The sequence below is a fragment of the Rhinopithecus roxellana genome, chromosome 10 (assembly GCF_007565055.1).
Source record: "Rhinopithecus roxellana isolate Shanxi Qingling chromosome 10, ASM756505v1, whole genome shotgun sequence".
Taxonomy (NCBI): Eukaryota; Metazoa; Chordata; class Mammalia; order Primates; family Cercopithecidae; genus Rhinopithecus; species Rhinopithecus roxellana.
In genome coordinates this window covers 29,925,108-29,944,361 of record NC_044558.1, presented here as the reverse complement: position 1 = coordinate 29,944,361, position 19,254 = coordinate 29,925,108, and the positions used below count along the sequence as shown (strand labels likewise).

At 34.3% G+C, this 19,254-nt stretch overlaps 1 protein-coding gene across 1 annotated transcript in view; it reads right to left on the bottom strand.

Moving 5' to 3' along the window:
- Positions 1-19,254, bottom strand: part of PTPRQ (protein tyrosine phosphatase receptor type Q) — a 220,149-nt gene that overhangs the window by 142,043 nt on the left and 58,852 nt on the right. Inside the window, exons 18-19 of the mRNA XM_010383675.2 lie at positions 1,851-2,011; positions 974-1,119 (exon numbers count right to left, since the gene is read on the bottom strand). Coding sequence (XP_010381977.1) covers positions 974-1,119; positions 1,851-2,011 — 307 coding nt within the window. The remainder of the gene's footprint in view (positions 1-973; positions 1,120-1,850; positions 2,012-19,254) is intronic.

The following is a 19,254-nucleotide window of genomic DNA, read 5'->3' as shown; positions in this document are numbered from 1 at the left end:
TGGGCTGTCAGTCACAAATGGGATTAGGCAACTCAGGATTTGTAAGACTTTTCTTTCTTCTTCTTTTACTTAAAAGGATAGAAAGAATTAAGAATCACCTAAGTCACAAACATGCAGTCAATAATTTCTACCACTAAGTGATGTATTCTGTACATTGCAGCATTTCTTTTAAATTCATGTTTTTCAAATTATATTCCAGCTCTCTGCATCTTTGATTAAATCATAATCGCTCCAATTATCCTTTTTATATATCAAAGTTCTGTGAAACACCTAATTTGGAGAAATAATATAATCCTGCTGAAAACTGGAAATATTTCTTCAAAGTAAAGGCATTTTAGCTATTTTCATAGCCATCATCATTCACATCCTAAACAGTGCCCATCTACAAACTGTGCAAGCCTAGAACCTTATCTATGACTAACTACATTCTGAGTGGTCTTCATTACATCTGATATTAAACAATAACTACTATTATACTATCGTTATAATAATAACCCTTCCTGCTAACAATCAAAAACTTTTTTTAAATTAAAGAAAAACACACAAACACATTCAAACACTAAAACTATTTATATCGTATACCAACAAATGGAAAAACATAGCTAATAAATAACTTTGAGGATAAATGATACCATCAGCACTTTAGAGAACACTTCTTGGAGGAAGTGTAATTGAGGGCCATCTTTATAAACAGAATTTTAAGTAGGTGGTAGATTCACTGTTGGTAATTCATGTGAAGCTTATATAGAGGTGTGTGTGTCTGTGTGTGTGTGTGTGTGTGTGTGTGTAAAGAGAGATTAAATGTATCTGACATTTTCTATACCATATTTTTTATGTCAATGGGAGTTTTATAAAATATATCTGTGCATAATTATCAATGTAAGGTAAACAATTTCTTTCACTGTGACAAGTCTGTATTATTAATAAAACTTAAGGATGTTAATAAAGAACTAGGGGAAAATTCAGTTCTTACCTGTATAAAAGTACCTGAAGTATTTCTGTAATAAACAGAGTAATATTGTATAATCCCATTAGGTTTTGAAGGAGGTGTCCAGAAAATAATTATTGATGAAGAACTGAGGTTTACATAATAAACATCTTTGGGAGGATCGCTTGGTGCTATAAAACAAATAATTGAACAAATTTCTGTATTTGTGGCTACAAGTAATGCCTGAAATGGCCTGAATTTTACCTACAGTTCATAAATTAAAGTGGTAAAAATTGTTTTTCAAAAAAGCTTGAATTAGAAATAACATCTATTTAGATGTCAGAAATGAAATCCAAAAAAACGCATTGGGTCACCCCTCTAATACTTTATTATAGGCATATTCAAGCTGAAGACAGATGGATTTCTTACTCATAAAATACTATCCCCTTTCTAAAACCTGTCCACTGCTCTGGATATGAGAAAACTATTATGACAGGTTTCCAATACAGAGTACATAATTTGAAATTCTAATATAACTTAAAATTTTTATATTGAATAATAAAAGTCATAGACAAATGATTCATGCATTTTGTTGTTTCATTTAATAAACACATAAAATTCTATTTGTCAAGTAAGTTCTCTGCTAAGTGCTTTTAAACATAAAAACTTATGTAATCTCGATAAGAACCCTGTCAAGTAGAATGATACTGTTTCCACATGACCAATGGGAAATTGAGGCACACAGAGATTAATTTTCCTAACATCACACAGCTAAAAAGTGATCAAAATATAATTTTTCATCCAATTGATAATGAATATTAGGCTTCATCATACATTTTGATATTTGAATTTTTTTCTGGGCAGGATATTTTTTTAAAAAGAAAAAGAATATTCTTTTAATTGGCATACTTCCTTAACTCACCTCCCTCTGGTGTTTGAAAGCTAATGATATTGCTTCTTGTTTTCCCATCACCAAATCTGGTGCTAGCTGTTACATAGGCACTGTATTCAACATTATAATCCAAATCCGATAACTCCAATGATGTTTCAGTGACATTAATAGTTTTTAATGATGATCTATTCCTGAGATAAAAAGAATATTATCTGTATAATTGAATTTTAAAAGTTAACATATACTTTTTGAGCACACTAACATTAAAAGTAAACAACATTAATATATGGAAATTTATTCATCTAGATTAATAGAATAAAGATGTTGGTTATCCTGAAATACTGAAAACAGTAAATTTCAGAATACTTTAGTAAATTAACTTATTTTGCTTTTAATTATATTCAGTAATTAGATCAAATGTTAATATGATGTTCATAATTAGAGTTTGCTTGGATCAATTTTAATGGATATTCAGGAATACTATGTACTAAAGTAATTACAGTATTCCCTTTCATACTGATGTTTTCATTGTCCAAATATTTGTTAATTTCAAATGCTGGCAAAATCTTAAACTATTAATTTATAAAATAAATCTATCTTTCAAATATTGTACAAAAGTGGCATTTACTTCAGGCCAACACAAATAAATAAATAACAAATGTCTAAATAGTGACATGTAAAATAACAAGGTTGTGGGCTCTCCTATAATTACTTAATAGAAATGAGATTGAAAACAATGTATGTATATCATACAGGAAAGAAGAAAATATAGCTCACACCTCTCACTCAATCAAAATCTTTAAAGTATTTAAAATATCACTCCAGAAAAGAAAACAAATCAAATAAATATTGACTCAAAACTCTCCAAGCACATATCAAAATCTCAGGAGGGGAAAAAAGAGTCTAAAGAACAAAGTATAACACTATTTTATTTCAGTCATGTTAGTTCAGTTTCCACAGTCTGAATTGGGTATAGATTAATATCTAAAACCAAAAAATGAACATGTGTATAGTGGTGCTGAAAAATGTGCGTTGTTTTAAGATTTATATAATAAAGTTAGTTATTAAAGAATTTAGATAAGGGAATATGATCAGTAACACTGAAAAAGTATGTGTCTCATGTAATCTCATATTTTTCTTCTTCAGACACACAAAGCACCGAAGAAGTAAATGAATATTCCCTCTGAATAGAAAATGTTCTTTCTTTACCATTGAAATATTTGAAGCCTTGAATCATTAGGAGGAATAATAGATTTTAAGTGAATTAAGGGTTTCCACAGAGATACATTTCAGTCATGGTTTTACTACCACAGAAGCACCAAATTATTCCAAATATAAGTTTTGTTATCTGAAAAATAGTTGGAAAGCTTACCACGGTGAGAAAAATATGGATTCAGAGTCTGTGATTGGAGACAGGCAGGATTAGCCAGGCTATTTGGCAATTTGAAACAGTTTCATTTGACATCCTTTTTCAGAAGCAGTCAGGAGAGCTTTCTTTGACTCCATTGAGACCAGAGGAGAGTGGTTTTAAAAACTCTTGATACTGTAGCTATTAGTTGCCACAAAAGATTCCTTGTCATAGAAACTACCCAATTCCATACTCTTACCACTGGTCACAGGTCATTAGGACACTACAGAAGAGCTAATCCAATATGGATGTCTAAAACTATGCAATTAGGATGAGTGTGGTGGCTCACACCTGTAATGCTGGCACTTTGGGAGGCCAAGGTGGTTAGATCACTTAAGACCAGGAGTTTGAGGCCAGCCTGGGCAACATGACAAAACCCTGTCTCCACTAAAAATACAAAAATTAGCCCTGCATGGTGGGCACACCTGTGGTCCCAGCTTTCAGGAGGCTGAGGTGTGAGAATTGCTTGAGCCCAGGAGGCGCAGGCTGAAGTGAGCAGATATCGTGCCACTGCACTCCAGCCTGGGAAACAAGTAACACTGTGTCTTAAAAAATAAATAATAAAATAAAATAAAGCTATGCTATTAGCTAAAGTAATCTAATTGCATTATATCAATTTAAAAAATTATTTTCATTAATGTATTTCAATGTTTTCTGCTACCTTGCCCTGATATTCACAGCAAAATCTTGTACGTAAGTATCCACCAACTGTAAAAAACTCAGTTTATGTTCCATAGATAATGCAGAATCAAGGCAATTACCTGGAAATGGATATCAAAAATAAATTTTATCTCAAATAGATATTTTAATAAAAAGAAGCTAGTTGTTACAAATTATGTTAATCAAAATGTAATAGTTCACTTCAGTTTGCATATATATAGTTTCAACATCTAGCCTGGTTTACTCCCAAGGGACAAAATTAAGCTAACAAAAATTTTTCAGATGTCTCGTCTGCTTGAGGTTTGTTTATTTTTCTTTTGTAGTTTAGAATTGTGGCTGATATTTTAATAAATAAGTTAGAAAAATATGGTGGCATGAATATTAATTAAAACAATTCAGAATAGATCAAATATGTAAGAGATTATTTGCTATCAAACTGATAACTACAAGAAAGAGAAAGGAGACAGAAGTGAACTATCACCAAGGCTCGAACTCCATTTTCCTAGCAGCTGTTACCGAATTGGAGACAACATACAAATCTCTGTGCCGAGGTGTGAGCTCTCTCATCTCAAAGGAGCAATCTTCTGAGCAGTCCAGAAGCTCAAAGGGTTCACTCCCTTTGAACGAACCGTGTGTAGGAAATTCATCTTTGACACTGCTATAAGTTGTTACTCTTGCTTTTAGCTGGCTTGGTTTTAAAATCTGTTTTATTCTTATTAGCTTAAAAATATTATAATAGAGGCCGGGCGCGGTGGCTCAAGCCTGTAATCCCAGCACTTTGAGAGGCCGAGACGGGCGGATCACGAGGTCAGGAGATCGAGACCATCCTGGCTAACACAGTGAAACCCCGTCTCTACTAAAAAATACAAAAAACTAGCCGGGCGTGTTGGCGGGCACCTGTAGTCCCAGCTACTCGGGAGGCTGAGGCAGGAGAATGGCGTAAACCCGGGAGGCGGAGCTTGCAGTGAGCTGAGATCCGGCCACTGCACTCCAGCCTGGGCGACAGAGCGAGACTCCGTCTCAAAAAGAAAAAAAAAAAAAATTATAATAGAATTATTATGTGTTCCATTATAATGTTTTATTTACATTTATAAAAGTATGTGTTCTATATCTTGATTTTTTCTCTTACCATGTTAACACCAATGATCTATATCATAATGTTTTTGTAGTTGCATAATTTGGATATATCATAGTTATTTAGCCATTCTATGAATTAACTTTTAGGCTTTTTCTCTTTTTTATTTCTTTAGCTATTAGTAGCAATGATGCTGTAGTTATCTTTAAAGAAGTATCTTTTCATAATAGTACTTTTATTTCTACCTATTAAATTGTGTGATTCTTTTTAAACTTTTTTAATTTAAATTTTTTTAAACTTTTTTAATTTAAATTCTTTTTTTCTTTTTTTAGAGACAAGGTCTTGTTATGTTGCCCAGGCTGGACTTGAACCCTGGGCCTACAGTATCCTACCACCTCAGCCTTCCTTCAGAGTAGCTGGGACTACATGCATGCAACAATACACTGGGATACAAATTGTGTGTTTCGTGAGTCAAATGGTTTGAATGCTTTTTAAAATTTTAAGATTACTACTCCAAAATGATTACTGTATCAAATTTTAAGTTATAATAATTATAATTATTTAGAATCATACCAACAATGTGTGAGAGTTCCCATTTTGGCAAACTCACATAAATCTCTGGATATTATTAGTATAGTTAGATTTTAGTAGATTTTTAGGTAGAGTTTAGTTAGCCATTCCTGGCTGTGAGTGAGACAGAACGTCTTCTTACATGTTTGTTAGTCATTTGTGATCCATTAAAACAAACAATAAAAAAAAACTTATTTATGGGTTTTTAATATTTTATTTTAGTCTTTAAAATGAAAAACATTATTAGTCTGAGCTCTTTAGACACCATTCGTTAGATAGCACAAGCAAAGTTAACTTTCACACCTTCTGAATTTAGAGATGATATGTACAAAATCAATATTCAACAAAATCCAACAAAATGTAATTAGCATCTACTTTGTGTCAGGCACTACTTTAGGCATAAATATGAGTAACATACAGCCCCTATCCTCAAAATAGAGAGATAAAGCAGGAAATAATTCTAAAACAATTTGCTAATAACAGTGTGACTTCCTTAAGGACAAGGACAATAAACTTTTCCCTCAGTAGCTAAAAGTAAAGAACAAAGAAAGCAATGAGCAAATAAATTAGTTGTGACCAAAGTATAAAAAAAGAGAATAAGGCATGGCCCCAAAGATCCAGGAAATTGTTCACTAGAAAGCTAGTTTGTAAAGTTTGAGAGTAGGATAGGGAGTTGAGGGAGGTGGGAGAAGAAGAGAGGAGGCCTACAGGACAAAGCAGGTCTAACTCTTACATATCCAAAGTCATAAACTGTGTACAAAGGGAGGGGATATAAATGTTACACGATAGTTATTATCTAAAATATGTTACCTTTCAAAGGCCATATCTCTCAACCAGTGACTATTTTCAAACTGAGATGAAACTTGAGGGAAGTCCTCAGTAAAATAATTTTACTTATTTAACTCTAAGCCTAATTTTGAATATGTTTCGAAGATTTTTCAAATTTAGGAAATCAAAAAAAATTTAATTACTTTGAAATTATTCTGTAAAAATGCAAGCTGTAGTTGTTCTGTCTTTACTCGTGAGTAACACCAAAAAAAGTCTTCAACTGGGATAAATAGTCTCTAAGATGAAGTTATTTCCTAATTAATTTACAATTATTTTTCAAAAGACATACCACATTTTGACATCTAGGGCATAAAAGAAATTCTAGATCAAAAAAGCAATTTCTTTGCTTTACCAGCTTCTTTGTTTATCTCTTACAACACCAAGTCCATGCTAGGCAACGATTGCTTATGAAGGAATCCTGAATACCCAAACCACAGTAAATAAATTACTCTGTTTCTGTAAGTATGAATATGTATGGTTCTCTAGCCAAGGTTTGAGACCCTTTGAAAAGTCATAGTTTTAATTTTAATCTTTATCATTTGATATTTTGTTCCATGTGCATAATCTACCATATGATACATCCATCCCTGTTCAGTTTTGTGAATTTATTTTCAAAACTTTAATCAGTTAGTATTTAAATATCCTAGATTAATCCCTTCATTCACTAAATATACCTCCCTGAAATGAAGAATGTGAGCACTCACTCATTTGACTCTTTATTAGATTATTTTTTTCCTCATATGAAGCAGTGATGCTCATTAATTTTCCCCTTATATAAGGAAACTACTCTTCTATGTTATACTTTAGCATAATTACTCTGCACAACTTGATAGCATCAGTGGGTTAGTGATTGTGTATTAAATAACCCCAAACTAGCAAGGCATAAACAGTTGCACATTACTAAAGCTGTTCTAGCATCTCAGAGACAGTCTAAGTCAAAGTAGGTATTCACTTGTTGTTATTGTTCTTATTGTCATCATTTGGTTGACTGGCTAACTTGGTTTGGTTTGGTTTGGCTTTGTTTTGCCTGTTTGCCTTTGGTAGGAAAGATACCTTTAAAAGATTAAAAGAAAAAGTCACCGAAGAGAATGAGTTTGAAGCTGAGGAATCATACACTAATAATCCATAGATAGCTTTAGAGCAGACACAAGGAATTAGGATCCAGAAGGCAGGAGGAAGGATTGCACTTGAACTGAAAGAGAGATTTCATATTCTGAGAATGGATATAAATGAGTTGATGGATTCTGGAAGCAGGAATTTGAAGTAGTCAATTTTTTGAGATAGTCACCTCAATTTTAAGTTTAGAATGGAAGCTGGGTTTGTCTGCTTTGAATGAGGTGAGTGAGATTTAGTAAAGGGCTTGAAAATAGAGATAATTTGAGAAAATTTTCAAGGACAACAGGGGTGGAAACTGATCAAAAATATGTAAAATGACTTCCCAGGGGTGCTCAAAGGTTAGTGAGATTAGAAAAAAAACCAAGACTTTTAAATGTACAATACTTCTTTCTTTCATTACTTCAACAAATATTTATTGAGGGCCTAAAATATAAGTCATTATACTTTGTGATGGAAATATGAAGGTGACAAAGGCATAACCTCTGGCTTCAATGGGTTTATAGCCACATAGTTATCATCCCATTAGGGCTCCAGAATTTGAGTAAAATACTTCAGAATATGGGCTATTGGAGGAATACACAATTATTAACTACCCATTTCTCTCCTTTAAAGCTTATAAACTATTCAGATTTTTTCATTTTCTTTTACAAAGTGTATAAGTTATATCTTACTAGAAGTTTGTGATTTCATCCGTTTGAAATTTATTGTCATAAGGTTATTTTAAATGTCCACTTATTTATTTATTTTTGAGACGGGGTCTCACTCTGTGACCCAGGCTGGAGTGCAGTGGTGCGATCACGGGCTCACTGCAGCGTCGATGGCCCCAACCCCAGGCTCAGGTGATCCTCCCATCTCAGCCCCCTGAATAGCTGGGACTACAGGCATATGTTACCACACCTGGTTATTTTTTTTAGAGATGGGGCCTCACCATGGTGCCCAGGCTGGTCTCAAACTCCTGGGTTCAAGTCATCTGCCCACCTTGGCCTCTCAAAGTGCTGGGATGACAGATATTTCTTAATTTTTAGGTATCTGTACTTACGGTGCCCAGGCCGGTCTCAAACTCCTGGGATCAAGCCATCTGCCCACCTTGGCCACCCAAAATGCTGAGATTAAAGATATCTCTTAATTTTTAAGTTATCTGTAGTTATGTCTCCTTTTTCATTCCTAACATTAAATTAAATGTGCTTTTTCTCCTTTATCTGGATCATCTCCCCATTTCTTTTTTAACTCTATATTTTAAATTACTTATTAGTTTTGCTTTTCTCTGTTGTAAATTTTTAATTTAGTTTCTGTAAGTATGGAATTTATGAATTATATATGATTATTAATTATAATATGAGAATAATTATTCATGTTTTCTTCCCTGTCTGCTTGAGAACTTATCAAGTTTGTACAAAGGGAGAGCAAAGCATAATATTTAATACTTTAAAGCATCATGAATTAAATATTAGAACACAATTTTTATTTGGAAAAGAGTCAATTTTTGTGAACAATAACAGTATAATATATATAATAATGAATTAAATAACTTTGGCCTAAATTAAATTGTGTTCAAATGAATACAAGGTTAACAATTACTTGACAGGGTTTACAGAGTATAAATATTTTTCAAAACATTTTTCTACTGGAAATTTTAAAAAGTTATGAGTTCTATAAATATAATCATAAAATTAATTTTATAAATGAAAGTGTCTTTTAACACATTTGATCAAGAAATAAGAAAGATGGTCTTTTTACTGAAAGTTTACCAAGTGTTGTAGAAACAAAAATGATTTTTAAAAAAAGCTAAGGTGATGCAAAGTGCTTAATGTATAGCAAGCTTTAAAATACAATCAGTGGTGGATTGCCTTTTAGTAGAGGCTTTTAATTTATAATTCTAAAGCTCTAAAGGTTGGAAAAAAATTACTTAAATAATTTTTTTCAGTAAATCTGTGCCCTTCCACTTTATTAAAGACATTTTCTTTCATTTTTTTCTTCAATAGTTTCAAATACCTGATCACCACATGAATTTCTCATAATAAGGCTTTAAAAAAATAAAAACTCATTACTTTTCATTTCTTAGAGAAAGCTCTGGTTAGGACTCTTAAATTTAAACAAATAGTATTAACGTTAGCCCCTGCTTTAAATGTGGCAGATATACACCATGGAATACTATGCAGCCATTAAAAAAATGAGTTAATGTCCTTTGTAGGGACATGGATGAAGTTGGAAGCCATCATTCTCAGCAAACTATCGCAAGGACCAAAAACAAACACTGCATGTTCTCACTCATAGATGGGAATTGAACAATGAGAACACTTGGACACAGGAAGGGGAACATCACACACTGGGGCCTGTCATGGGGTGGGGGCAGTGGGGAGGGATAGCATTAGGAGATATACCTAACGTAAATGACAAGTTAACGGGTGCAGCACACCAACATGGCACACGTATACATATGTAACAAACCTGCACATTGTGCACATGTACCCTAGAACATAAAGTATAATAAAAATAAAAATAAAAAAATTTTAAACACATGGTACCTGTCTTACCAAAATTTAGAATATTGCTACTCTTGGCTCTCCCCAAATAACATAATTTCAAACTGTCTGTTCTTCAGTTACTCTAAAACGCCATGGGAAGTGTTGCTTATGGGAGACTTGAAGGATGGGTAAACCTTTAAATTTGCTATTCTGGCCTTTGATCAAACAGAAGCTACAGAAAGCCATATACGTTATACATTTGATCTTAACTGTCTGTGAAATCACCTTCACCTTACTATATGTATATTTTTGTGGAAATTCTTATCACTTTCCAATTCTATACCCACATTATTCTATTCACCATACAAAAACCACACTAATAGTCTTTGGACTAATATGTCCAACCGACTCTTCTGAAAGTTTCTGGAATTCCAATGTATGGAACTAGTTCTCTAACTTAGTTTCCTCCAACCAAAGATTTAGCTCCCAAATCTAGTCTCTCTGCATCTTCCTTTCTGTAAACACCTGCTTCTCTGAGATGGCCGATTCTGGGTTCCACTTCATACCCTGTCTCCATAGATTTTGATTTTTATGTGGAGATCCATATACCAGAGAAGGCACAGATAGGATGGGGCATAGAACTGTGGAAATCCAGAGCATTAGAGAGATTAAATTAAGATTGACCCCAAACATGCTGAAATACGTACATGTGGTTTCTTCCCTAGATTGTTCATGCTCTCTTTTAAAAATTGTTTAGAATACTTACTATATGCAAGGCACTGAGCTAATGACTTGTGATAAAGTACAGTCCCTACACTAGACCTTACCAACTCGCAAGAAGACCCTTATTAAATTAGAAAATACAAATGTTATGGGAATTATAGAAAGGGAACTGAGCTTTTCAGTAGGTCAAGTATGTATTATAATAATAACCACTAGTATACTCCCAATTTTTAAATAGTATCCACATTATTTAAGAAGGGAGAACTAAGGCAATTCAGTAATAAACTGATTTCTTATAAATAGAACCACATGCGTGCATGCGCGCGCGCGCGCGCGCGCACACACACACACACACACACACACACACACACACACACAATGAGAGACCTGAGAGTGACAGAGAGAGAGAGAGAGAATATGACTGTTAGTATTACACAGAATTTTAAAATTTTATTTAAACCATGTACCCAAAGATGTATGATCACACTCCTGGAGAAAACATTCCACAGGCTTTCCATTGCACTCACAATAAAATTCAAACTTCTTATTTATTGGCCTCAAGACTCAATGTATATGGCCTAACCATCTCTCCAGTTTTATCTACTGCCACTTTTCTCCTGTGCCATTATACAGAAGACACAAAGGCCATCTCATTGTTGACCACGCCAAGCTTTTTGCTGTTAACCACAACTGATAACATTATCAGGACATTTCAGCAATATGTATCAATATTTTCCCATTTTTGCTAATGCCAATTTAGGATGAATCCAGTACTTGAAACTAAAAGAATCTTGACTATTATTAATCTTGACCTGTTCCCTTCTTTCAATAGTTCCGCATATGCCTTGATTCTGAGGATTTCCACCATCTTTATCACTTCTCCCTGAACAAGCTCTACTCTGTCTATTCAAACTGTACTAACCAGTAATCCAACTGGTTTGATTCATGAAACAGTGTAATTATCATTCTATCATAATAGATACAGTCCATCAATGAACACAGACCAATATTAAGCCAATAATTTTTTGGTAGAAATATCCCATATGAGTTGATGCAATAAGCTTGCTTAAACTCCCTAAATATTTTTCACACATGCTGTTGTCAAATTCAGACTTCTATAATCTTATAAATGCACTGTTTTATTTTTAGAATAAAGGCCAATTATAACACATATTCCTACTGGTGTGGTAAAAGCATAATTTGGGAGTAACGCAGATCTGGGTGTGAATTCTGATTCTGTCATCCTTAGCTCTGTAACCTTACCTTTGTCCTTAATCTCATAAAGAATATTTCCACAACTATAAAATGAGGATAACAGTCTTTTCTTTGTGGTATTTTTGAAAAAAAGAAAAAATATGTAAGAAACATTTGTCTCAAAATGGTAACTAGTACACTATAAACTAAAAATAAAATCCTAAGCCTGTCAACCAACTGAACATTAAAAAAAATGGAGTTTCTGGCCACGACAGGATGGGAGGTCAGGCACACCTCAGTATACCCCTCGCCGTTTACTGTTAGACACAACAGCTGACCTAAATTAATGCTAAAATTGTGCAATAGTCCGTTTTCATGCTGCTGATAAAGACATACCCGAGACTGGTAATTTATAAAGAAAAAGAGGTTTAATGGACTCACAGTTTGACGTGGCTGAGGCAGCCTCACAATCATGGTGGCAGACAAAAGGCATGTCTTAGGGCGGCAGGCAAGAGAGGATGGTCTAGTGAGACTTGTTCACTACCATGAGAAAATATGGGGGAAACTGCCACCGGGATTAAATTATCTCCTACCAGTTCCTCCAAGAACATGTGGAAATTATGGGAGCTACAATTCAACATGAGATGAGATTTGGGTGGGGACACAACCAAACCATATCAAATGGAGACCACGAGGCTGAGAGAACAGACGCTTTGTGACAGTAAGATACCAAATTATAAACACATCATATGGCCATGTCAGGCAAGGGTTAAGTCATGTATCTCCCCCAATCCCCACCCAAAACACACACTTAAACTATGCTTTAACTGCCATAGGTTTTTATTTTTCTCTAGCAGTTAAACAAGCACTGGCCTCAAGATAAGCAATGTTAAAACAGTTGTAGCTCACCACCAGACAGAGACTAACTGAACCCCTGTTCCACAAGCCATAATTACAGCTTTGATTGGACAAGATACTGATTTCAGTAACTTTCTCCTGATAAGACCACTGGCCATGGACTGGTTCTGGCTAATTTACAGAGGCTGTGCACCTGAATGACTTTGTGTACTGAGAAAATCCTTTGATGTATAGGATCTAATTGTAATACATTTAAATGTGAAGTCTCTCATGTCTAAAACACCAAAAGCAACGGCAGCAAAAGCCATAATTGACAAATGGGATCTAATTAAACTAAAGAGCTTTTGCACAGCAAAAGAAACTACCATCAGAGTGAACAGGCAACCTACAGAATGGGAGAAAATTTTTGCAACCTACTCATCTGACAAAGGGCTAATATCCAGAATCTACAAAGAACTCAAACAAATATACGAGAAAAAAACAAACAACCCCATCAAAAAGTGGGCAAAGGATATGAACAGACATTTCTCAAAAGAAGATATTCATACAGCCAACAGACACATGAAAAAATGCTCATCATCACTGGCCATCAGAGAAATGCAAATCAAAACCACAATGAGATACCATCTCACACCAGTTAGAATGGCAATCATTAAGAAGTCAGGAAACAACAGGTGTTGGAGAGGATGTGGAGAAATAGGAACACTTTTACACTGTTGGTGGGATTGTAAACTAGTTCAACCATTATGGAAAAGAGTATGGCAATTCCTCAAGGATCTAGAACTAGATGTACCATATGACCCAGCCATCCCACTACTGGGTATATACCCAAAGGATTATAAATTAGTCTACTACAAAGACACATGTACACGTATGTTTATTGCGGCACTATTCACAATAGCAAAGACTTGGAATCAACCCAAATGTCCATCTGTGACAGACTGGATTAAGAAAATGTGGCACATATACACCATGGAATACTATGCAGCCATAAAAAAGGATGAGTTTGCGTCCTTTGTAGGGACGTGGATGCAGCTGGAAACCATCATTCTTAGCAAACTATCACAAGAAGAGAAAACCAAACACCGCATGTTCTCACTCATAGGTGGGAACTGAACAATGAGATCACTTGGACTCGGGAAGGGGAACATCACACACTGGGGTCTATCATGGGGAGGGGGGAGGGGGGAGGACGGAGGGATTGCATTGGGGAGTTATACATGATATAAATGATGAATTGATGGGTGCTGACGAGTTGATGGGTGCAGCACACCAACATGGCATAAGTATACATATGTAACAAACCTGCACGTTATGCACATGTACCCTAGAACTTAAAGTATAATAAAAAAAATATAATTAATATTAAAAAAAATAAAAATAAAAATAAATAAATAAATAAATGTGAAGTCTCCACCCCAAACTGAACATGGATCATTTGTTATATACATGTTTGTTCAATACACATGCGTCAGGACCACTTTCCTGAATATTCATAGCTCCTTCTGTAGCAGTTTGAATATGTATATTTAGGTAACCCTTTCAGCATAAAGCTCCTACCCCATCCCTCCTCCTTCAAAGTGCCCATCTCCAGTCTTTGCTGGAGGCACATTTCCCAGTCTGAGAGATGGCCACCTTGCAGACTGTGATCTTTTAAAAGAAATAAAGTCCCTTTTCTAAATTTTTAGATTGTGAGATTTTTAAGTTAATAGCACTACTCTTGATTCAGTTCCTTCAACTTTCTGAGACATTTTGTTCCCCAAGTCTGACATGCAAAGAAATCACAATCTCTCTCAGTGTTCTTCATTTCAAAAACTTGATGAGAAGACTGCCCAGTTCAACAGTTAATAACTCAAGTTTCAGACAGGCAAAATAAATGACTAAAAAGTTTGGTTTAAAATAAGGTTTGGTGGCAAGAAGTGAAAGTTCTCTATAATAAAAACTACAGAACATTGATGAAACAACGTGGAGAGGACACCAAAAAATGGAAAGCTAATTCGATGTCATGGGGTGGAAGAACCAATATTATTAAAATATCCTATCCATACTACCCAAAGCAATCTACAGATGCAATGCAATCTCTGTCAAAACATCAAAGACATTTCTACTCATAGAAATAGAAAAAAATCCTAAAATTTATATAAAACCATGAAAGACCCAGCATAACAAAGCTATCCTAAGCAAAGAGAACAAAACTGGAGGAATCACATTGTCTGACTTCAAATTATACTATAGAGTTATAGTAACCAAAATAGTATAGTACTGGCATAAAATAGACACATAGACCAATGGAACAGAATAGAGAACCCAGAAATGAGTTCACATACTACAATGAACTCATTCTCGATAAAGATGCCAAAAACATACATTGGAGGAAGGACAGTCTCTTCAATAAATGGTGCCAGGAAAACTGGATATGCAGAAGAATGAAACTTGACCTCCATGTTTCACCATATACAGAAATTAAATCAAAATGGATTAAATACTTAAATCTAAGACCTTAAACAATGAAACTATTGCATGAAAACATTGGGCAAAATCTCCAGGATATTGATCTGGGTGAAAATTTATTGAGCAATACCCCACAAGCATAGGCAACCAGAGCAAAAATGGACAAATGGGATCACAACAAGTTAAAGAGCCTCTATACAGCAAAGAAAACAATCAACAAAGAGAAGAGACAACCCACAGAATAGGAGAAAACATTTGCAAACTATCAATCTGACACGGGATTAATAACCAGAATGCATAAGGAGCTCAAACAACTCTACAGGAAAAAAACTAATAATCCAATCAAAAATGGACAAAATATTTGAATAGACATGTCTCAAAAGATGACATACAGATGTCAAGAGGGCTCAACATCATTGATCATCAGAGAAATGCAAATCAAAACTACAGTGAGACACCATCTTACCCCAGCTAAATAGCTCTTATCCAAAAGACAGGCAATAACAAATGCTGGAGAAAATGTGAAGAAAAGGGAACCCTTGTACACTGTTGGTGGGAATGCAAATTAGTAAAATCATATGGAGAATAGTTGGGAGGTTCCTCGAAAAACTAAAAATAGAGCTAATGTAAAATCTAGCAATCCCATTGCTGGGTATATAGCCAAAAGAAAGGAAATCAGTATATGAAAGAGATATCTGCACTTACATGTTTGTTGCAGTACTCTTCACAACAGCCAGGATTTGGAAGCAACCAAAATGCCCATCAACAGAGGACTCAATAAAGAAACTGTGGTACATCTATACACAATGGAATACTATGCAGCAATAAAAAAGAATGAGATGCCATCATGGTCATTGTGTTAAGTGAAATAAGTCAGGCACAAAAGACAAACTTCACATGTGCTCATTTATTTGTGGATGCTAAATATCAAAACAATTGAGCTTACAGAGATAGGAGAGTAGAAGGGTGGTTACCAGAAGCTGGGAAGGGTAGTGAGGAGGGATGGGGAAAGTGGGGATGGTTAATGGGTATAAAAAAATACAAAGAATGAATATGACTTAGTATTTGATAGTGCAACAGGGTGACTACAATAAATAATAATTTAATTGTACATTATAAAATAACTAAAAGAGTATAATTAGATTGTTTATAACATGAAGGACAAACGCTTGAGGGGACGGATATCCCATTTTCCATGATGTTATTATTACTTGTTACATGCTTGTATCAAAGTATTTCATGTGCCCCATAAATACATAAACCTACTATGTACCTACAAAATTTTCTTTAAGTTAAAATGAAATAAGAGGGTGTGATGGGAACCATGGTAAACAACTAAGCAAATGCTTCAAATAAAAGACAGTTACCATTCAACTCTGCTGATTTTTTCTACAGGAAATATGGCAAAAGTGTTCTGATTTTTATAAGGGACAAAGGAAATTGAAGTTTTACAAGAGATCTACTCATTTTTTTTAACACTAACAATCAATTCTAAATTTATGACCCACTTGCAAAGCATGAGTGGCCATGGGCTTGACCTTGGCACTCAAGCTTCCAAGTGACTCAGAAAATGACTATCAGGAAACAGCTGAGGGAGAACATTGGTCAGAACATTGGTCATCCCACTAGAAACCTCATATTAAGCCCTAAAAAGCATTCATGTGCTCTACCACTCCATCTATCTGTATTTCTTTCTTTCATCTTCCCAACCTAGCCTCAGTATTCCATGTCTATAACGCTACTTGTCAAACTCTTGACAGTCATTCCTGCTGCCTTCATACACTGCCTCCACTGAGATGCTCTCCTAATTCACAAATCTATCTTTACCACTTTCACTCCAAAGTGGATATAACTTCAGAAAATCTGAAATGGCCCCCTTCACATTTTGATTACTGATCTATATTATATGCAGTAACCATGAGGCAATTTTTAACATGGTGAACGTCTTTTAGAAAACTTGAAGAAACTAGAGTAGGTATATTTTTTTAGGATTCAGAAGTCCATTTACAAAGGTAAGTTTTATGTTACTGGGGGAATTATTTGACCAGTGATATTTAATAAAGAGCTGCATTAGAATTATTTTGACTTCCTAACATATTCTTTGGCAAGTGTTTTTCAATTATTTCACATAGGTATATCTTCTCTGCAATAAGTCTTCAATCATTTTAAGGTGCTGTATGTTATATATCCCCCCACAGGGTTTAATAAACATTTGTCAGACTGACTGTTTCAGAATTACCTCTCATAATTACTACTAAAAAATTTGAGAAACATTTCAGAGTGAAGATTTGTATATGTTAGAATTTTAAGCATCACTTTCAGTCCTCAGTCTTTTAGCTATAGAGGGCATATTCTCTTAGAAGTTTCCTAAAGAAAGAAGAAAACTACTGTTAAATTTTACTGACACATCTAGAAGTAAAAGCGCTAAACAATTCCAAGTTGAATTCAAGAAAACAGTAAATAAGTAAGTTCTACTAGAACATCATGCCTCAATTCAAAATGAATTAAAAGAATAAGCTTACAGCGCTCCAATAGAAATCCATTTATTTAATGGTGGTTGCCCTAGGAATTTAAGGACTGTGTATCATTTTAAAAATATGTGTTATTTATCAATAATTGCAGGGGGAAAAAATGCTAGTTTACCATCTGGATGGATGATAAAAGTTATTTTGCAAAGCAAACTTCAGAAGGAAAAATCATTTTAAAATGCAACGGATTAAAACAGATTTCTGAACACACCATCTACAAACCAAGTGTGACTCATATAATAATGGATATAAAATGGTTACGCATTAATCCTCATGAGTTATTTTGCCAAGAAATATTAATGATAAAGAAAAAAGTTACCCAATATAACAAATATAATAGGCAGTCTGCATTTTGAAGACACACTCAAAAAAAGAGAAATATTTTGATGCAGGTGCAGTGGCTCATGCCTGTAATCCCAGCACTTTGGAAAGCTGAGGCAGGAGGATCACCTGAGGTCAGGAGTTCAAGACCAGTCTGGCCAACATGGCGAAACTCCGTCTCTGGTGAAAAAAGCTAAGTGTGGTAATGGGCACCTATAATCCCAGCTACTCGGGAGCCTGAGGGAGGTGAATCACTTGAACCCAGGAGGCAGTGGTTGCAGTGAGCCAAGATGGTGCCATTGCACCACAGCCTGGGCAACACAGCAAGACCCCCTTCCCCCCCAATAAAAGAAATATTGAAATAAATGTCTTTATAAGAATTTGGTAATTATTGGATCAACTGAAATAATGGAAACTGAGAATTATGAGAGAACTATGGGCTCCTGAAGCAGGAATCCTGCTAACAATGATAGCTACCATTTATTAAGTACTTTATAGGAACCAAAGATAATTGAGTGACAGAGCCAAGATTCAAACCCATGTCTCACTGACTAAAAACCCATGTGTATTACATTATGATACATGCCTCTTTTCCCCATAATAAAACCGATTATGGTAAGAGTTCCCAAAAAGATTGGTGATCACTAATGAAGGAATCCAGAATTATGAGCATTCCCTTCGCTACATTTACTATACCTTACAGAGCTATTTCCAGCTAAGATACTAAAGCATGGTAGTAAGATACTAAAGCATAAAGCTTTCAGCAAGCATCTTAGTAAGATGATGCTGAAAATTTAAATATATATCTGTGTATATTTAATTATCATTTATATATATACACATATATATTATAGATAATATTCTTGAATATGTTAAGGTCTTTCACCTTTTTGTTCTTTATGTAATCTTACTCTATTCCACTGAGTCATCCATTATCTGAAAAAGCATCACTATTCTTATTGCAGAAATGCAATGAGAAAAAAACACAATAATTATATATAATAATTATTATATGTAATAATTATATAATACATAATTTAATATAATAATATATAATGTATATGTACATATATGTATATTGTATAATACATTATATATGAAATATTATATAATAATTATATATTTTATATAGTTTTATATATAATATATATTTTATATATACACAGTTTCTAACTTAAAACATACTCTTCATTCATTCATCCATTCAACAAACATTATTTCAATTACATGTTAGGTA